Source organism: Babylonia areolata, chromosome 20 (assembly GCF_041734735.1).
Source record: "Babylonia areolata isolate BAREFJ2019XMU chromosome 20, ASM4173473v1, whole genome shotgun sequence".
Taxonomy (NCBI): domain Eukaryota; kingdom Metazoa; phylum Mollusca; class Gastropoda; order Neogastropoda; family Buccinidae; genus Babylonia; species Babylonia areolata.
In genome coordinates, this window is record NC_134895.1 from 24,632,813 (window position 1) to 24,638,812 (window position 6,000).

The window sequence follows — 6,000 nt, forward strand, 5'->3', positions numbered from 1 at the left end:
AACACTGAGCAACAAGCACCACACCACACCATACCACACTATGGTGTTCCCAACACTGAGCAACAAGCACCACACCACACCACACTATGGTGTTCCCAACACTGACCAACAAGCACCACACCATACCACACTATGGTGTTCCCAACACTGACCAACAAGCACCACACCACACCACACTATGGTGTTCCCAACACTGACCAACAAGCACCACACCACACCATACCACACTATGGTGTTCCCAACACTGACCAACAAGCACCACACCACACCACACTATGGTGTTCCCAACACTGACCAACAAGCACCACACCACACCACACTATGGTGTTCCCAACACTGACCAACAAGCACCACACCATACCACACTATGGTGTTCCCAACACTGAGCAACAAGTACCACACCACACCATACCACACTATGGTGTTCCCAACACTGAGCAACAAGTACCACACCATACCACACCACACCACACTATGGTGTTTCCAACACTGAGCAACAAGCACCACACCGCACCACACCACACTATGGTGTTCCCAACACTGAGCAACAAGTACCACACCATACCACACCACACTATGGTGTTTCCAACACTGAGCAACAAGCACCACACCGCACCACACTATGGTGTTTCCAACACTGAGCAACAAGCACCACACCGCACCACACCACACTATGGTGTTCCCAACACTGAGCAACAAGTACCACACCATACCACACCACACCACACTATGGTGTTTCCAACACTGAGCAACAAGCACCACACCGCACCACACCACACTATGGTGTTTCCAACACTGACCAACAAGCACCACACCACACCACACTATGGTGTTTCCAACACTGAGCAACAAGCACCACACCACACCATACCACACTATGGTGTTCCCAACACTGACCAACAAGCACCACACCACACCACACTATGGTGTTTCCAACACTGAGCAACAAGCACCACACCACACCACACTATGGTGTTCCCAACACTGAGCAACAATCACCACACTATGGTGTTTCCAACACTGAGCAACAATCACCACACTATGGTGTTCCCAACACTGAGCAACAAGCACCACACCACACCACACCACACCACACTATGGTGTTTCCAACACTGAGCAACAAGCACCACACCACACCACACCACACCACACTATGGTGTTTCCAACACTGAGCAACAAGCACCACACCACACCACACCACACCACACTATGGTGTTCCCAACACTGATCAACAAGCACCACACCACACCACACCACACCACACTATGGTGTTCCCAACACTGAGCAACAAGCACCACACCACACCACACCACACTATGGTGTTCCCAACACTGAGCAACAAGCACCACACCACACCACACTATGGTGTTCCCAACACTGAGCAACAAGCACCACACCACACTATGGTGTTTCCAACACTGAGCAACAAGCACCACACCGCACCACACCACACTATGGTGTTACCAACACTGAGCAACAAGCACCACACCGCACCACACCACACTATGGTGTTCCCAACACTGAGCAACAAGCACCACACCATACCACACTATGGTGTTCCCAACACTGACCAACAAGCACCACACCACACCACACTATGGTGTTTCCAACATTGAGCAACAAGCACCACACCACACCACACCACACCACACCACACTATGGTGTTTCCAACACTGAGCAACAAGCACCACACCGCACCACACCACACTATGGTGTTCCCAACACTGAGCAACAAGCACCACACCATACCACACTATGGTGTTACCAACACTGAGCAACAAGCACCACACCACACCACACCACACTATGGTGTTCCCAACACTGAGCAACAAGCACCACACCGCACCACACCACACCACACTATGGTGTTCCCAACACTGAGCAACAAGCACCACACCGCACCACACCACACCACACTATGGTGTTTCCAACACTGAGCAACAAGCACCACACCACACTATGGTGTTCCCAACACTGAGCAACAAGCACCACACCACACTATGGTGTTCCCAATACTGAGCGACGGACGAATGGTTAAAGCGTTGGCCTTTCAATCTCTGGGTCCCGGGTTCGAATCTCAGAAACGGCGCCTGGGGGAAAAAGAGTGGAGATTTTTCCGATCTCCCAGGTCAACATATGTGCAGACCTGCTCGTGCCTGAACCTCCTTCGGATGTATACGTAAGCAGAAGATCAAACACGCACGTTAAAGATCCAGTAATCCATGTCAGCGTTTGGTGGGTTATGGAAACAAGAACATACCCGGCATGCACACCCCCAAAAACGGAGTATGGCTGCCTACATGGCGGGGTAAAAAAAACAAAAAAAACGGTCATACACATGGGAGTTGCAGCCCACGAACGAAGAAGAAGAAAAAGGAAAACATAACACTGAGCAACACACCATACACATGTTCAGAAACGTCAGGAGCCATCCACTGCTGCGGGCCCAACGGCAGCCTCCCCAGTCGGGTGGCCCACCCGGATTGCTTCCCCATTAAGCTGAGCAAGCTGGATGCCGACAAACGCTTCGTGGGACACTGCATGGAGTTCATCCGTTCTCTGCCAGCGCGCCGGCCCAACGGTCATGAGAAAAGTGGGTCATGTGTGTGTGTGTGGGGGGGGGGGGGAGGAGGGGAAGGGGGGCAGCGGGGGGTCTGGGGGCGTGGGGAGGGGATTGGTGGGGGGAGGAAGTGGGAAGTGTATGATGGGTGGATGGAAGAATCAGTATATTCATTGATGCTGGATGGATGGATGGATGGATAGTCATGGGTGTGTGGGTGGGAAGATGGATATCTAAATGGATGGATGAGTGGGTAGGAGGTGGGTGTGTAGATGGGTGGAATAGGTTAGGTTGGTGGGTAGGTGGCTGATTGATGTGTTGATCATGTGTTGATGATGAAATTACCCCCACCCCCACCCCCCATTCCCCCGCTCCGCACTGTGCGCCAGCCCCCAGAGAGCAGATCAACACGCTGACGGCCTTTCTGGACGGCTCCGTGATCTACGGCAGCAGCCTGGAGGAGCAGAGACAGTTGAGGACTGTCACCCCGTCTGGAGCCCCGGGTCAGTGCTTTTCCCTCCTCTCTCTCTCTCTCTCTCTCTCTGTCCCTTGTTACAGAAACAGCGTGTGATTCTCCTCTCTCTCCCTCTTTGTTCCTTCTTACAGGAACAGTGTCTCTATCTCTCCTCTCTCTCTTTCTTCCTTGTTACAGGAACAGTGTCTGTTTCTCCTCTCTCTCTCTTTGTTCCTTGTTACAGGAACAGCGTGTGATTCTCCTCTCTCTCTCTCTCTGTGTTCCTTCTTACAGGAACAGTGTCTCTATCTCTCCTCTCTCTCTTTCTTCCTTGTTACAGGAACAGTGTCTGTTTCTCCTCTCTCTCTCTTTGTTCCTTGTTAAAGGAACAGCGTGTGATTCTCCTCTCTCTCTCTCTCTCTCTCTCTCTCTGTCTCTCTCTCTCTCTCTCTCTCTCTCTGTGTGTGTGTGTTCCTTGTTACAGGAACAGTGTCTCTATCTCTCCTCTCTCTCTTTCTTCCTTGTTACAGGAACAGTGTCTGTTTCTCCTCTCTCTCTCTTTGTTCCTTGTTACAGGAACAGCGTGTGTTTCTCCTCTCTCTCTTTGTTCCTTGTCTCAGGAACAGTGTCTGTTTCTCCTCTCTCTCTCTCTCTTTGTTCCTTGTTACAGGAACAGCGTGTGATTCTCCTCTCTCTCTCTCTCTCTCTCTCTTTGTTCCTTGTTACAGGAACAGTGTCTGTTTCTCCTCTCTCTCTCTTTGTTCCTTGTTACAGGAACAGCGTGTGATTCTCCTCTCTCTCTCTCTCTGTTCCTTGTCACAGGAACAGTGTCTGTTTCTCCTCTCTCTCTCTCTGTTCCTTGTTACAGGAACAGTGTGTGTTTCTCACCTCTCTCTCTCTCTCTCACACACACACACACACACTCTCTCTCTCTCTCTCTCTCTCTCTCTCCATGTTCATTGTTACAGATACAGTGTCTGTTTCTCCTCTCTCTTTGTTCCTTGTTACAAGAACAGTGACTGTTTCTCCTCTCTCTCTCTCTCTCTCTTTGTTTCTTGTTACAGGAACACTGTTTCTCCTCTCTCTCTCTCTCTCTCTCTCTCTCTCTCTCTCTCTCTCTCTCTCTCTCTCTCTCCTTGTGTTCCATTGAGGCAATGTAGCTGATGAGGATTATCTTATTTCTATACCTGAATATCCTTTTATCTTGATACGTGTTTTCATGTTTTCCAAACCTGGTCATAAACTGATGCGGATTCCGGGAACCTTTAACATGTGTGTTTTGATCAACCTGTGTGCTTCAGCATAATGATTGAGGTCGGGTCATACACGTTGACTTGGGATGTTTTTTTCTCCAGATGATTAAGTTGTTGTTGATGATGATTATGATGATGGTGGTAAAGAGAAAGAAGAAGAAAAAGAAGAAGACGATGATGATGATAATGATGATGATGACGACAGTGATGACGACGACGATAATGATAATGACCACAATGATGACGACGACGACAACGATCATGATGATGATGATGATGACGACGACGATGATGACGACGACGACAACGATGATGATGATGACGACGACAACGACGACGACGACGATGATGATGATGATGATGATGATAACTATAACGATAACGGCTGCAGGCGACGAGCTGAAGACCTCAGAGAACAATCTGTTACCCAAGGCACACGAGAGTAACTGCATCCACGAGAAAGGACAGCACTGCTTTCTGGCCGGTGAAGTTACGCGTGCTGAGTGCTGGATGCTCACTTCCGCCTTGTCCTTGTTGATGATGTTGTTGGTGTTGGTTGTGGTGTTAGTGTTGTTGTTGTTGTTGGTGTTGGTTGTGGTGTTAGTGTTGTTGTTGATGTTGGTGTTGGTTGTGGTGTTAGTGTTGTTGATGTTGGTGGTGTTGGTTGTGGTGTTAGTGTTGTTGTTGATGTTGGTGTTGGTTGTGGTGTTAGTGTTGTTGATGTTGTTGGTTGTGGTGTTAGTGTTGTTGTTGATGTTGGTGTTGGTTGTGGTGTTAGTGTTGTTGATGTTGTTGGTGTTGGTTGTGGTGTTAGTGTTGTTGTTGTTGTTGGTGTTGGTTGTGGTGTTAGTGTTGTTGTTGATGTTGGTGTTGGTTGTGGTGTTAGTGTTGTTGATGATGTTGGTTGTGTTGTCGTTGTTGATGTTGGTGTTGGTTGTGGTGTTAGTGTTGTTGATGATGTTGGTTGTGTTGTCGTTGTTGATGTTGGTGTTGGTTGTGGTGTTAGTGTTGTTGTTGATGTTGGTGTTGGTTGTGGTGTTAGTGTTGTTGTTGGTGGTGTTGGTTGTGGTGTTAGTGTTGTTGTTGATGTTGGTGTTGGTTGTGGTGTTAGTGTTGTTGTTGTTGTTGGTGGTGGTGGTGGTGGTGTTGGTTGTCGTGTTAGTGTTGTTGTTGTTGGTGGTGGTGTTGGTTGTGGTGTTAGTGTTGTTGTTGTTGTTGTTGTTGATGTTGGTGTTGGTTGTGGTGTTAGTGTTGTTGTTGTTGGTGGTGGTGGTGGTGTTGGTTGTGGTGTTAGTGTTGTTGTTGTTGGTGGTGGTGTTGGTTGTGGTGTTAGTGTTGTTGTTGTTGTTGTTGTTGATGTTGGTGTTGGTTGTGGTGTTAGTGTTGTTGTTGTTGTTGGTGGTGGTGGTGTTGGTTGTGGTGTTAGTGTTGTTGTTGGTGGTGGTGGTGTTGGTTGTGGTGTTAGTGTTGTTGTTGTTGTTGGTGGTGGTGGTGTTGGTTGTGGTGTTAGTGTTGTTGTTGGTGGTGTTGGTTGTGGTGTTTGTGTTGTTGTTGGTTGTGGTGTTAGTGTTGTTGTTGTTGATGGTGTTGGTTGTGTTGTTAGTGTTGGTGTTGTTGTTGGTGTTGGTTGTGGTGTTAGTGTTGTTGTTTTTGTTGATGTTGGTGTTGGTTGTGTTGTTAGTGTTGTTGTTTTTGTTGATGTTGGTGTTGGTTGTGTTGTTAGTGTTGTTGTT

At 48.4% G+C, this 6,000-nt stretch overlaps 1 protein-coding gene across 1 annotated transcript in view; it reads left to right on the forward strand.

The window, feature by feature from the left end:
• LOC143295200 (salivary peroxidase/catechol oxidase-like) overlaps positions 1–6,000 on the forward strand; it is a 40,163-nt gene that overhangs the window by 22,727 nt on the left and 11,436 nt on the right. Inside the window, exons 6-8 of the mRNA XM_076606770.1 lie at positions 2,417–2,593; positions 2,950–3,063; positions 4,659–4,751. Coding sequence (XP_076462885.1) covers positions 2,417–2,593; positions 2,950–3,063; positions 4,659–4,751 — 384 coding nt within the window. The remainder of the gene's footprint in view (positions 1–2,416; positions 2,594–2,949; positions 3,064–4,658; positions 4,752–6,000) is intronic.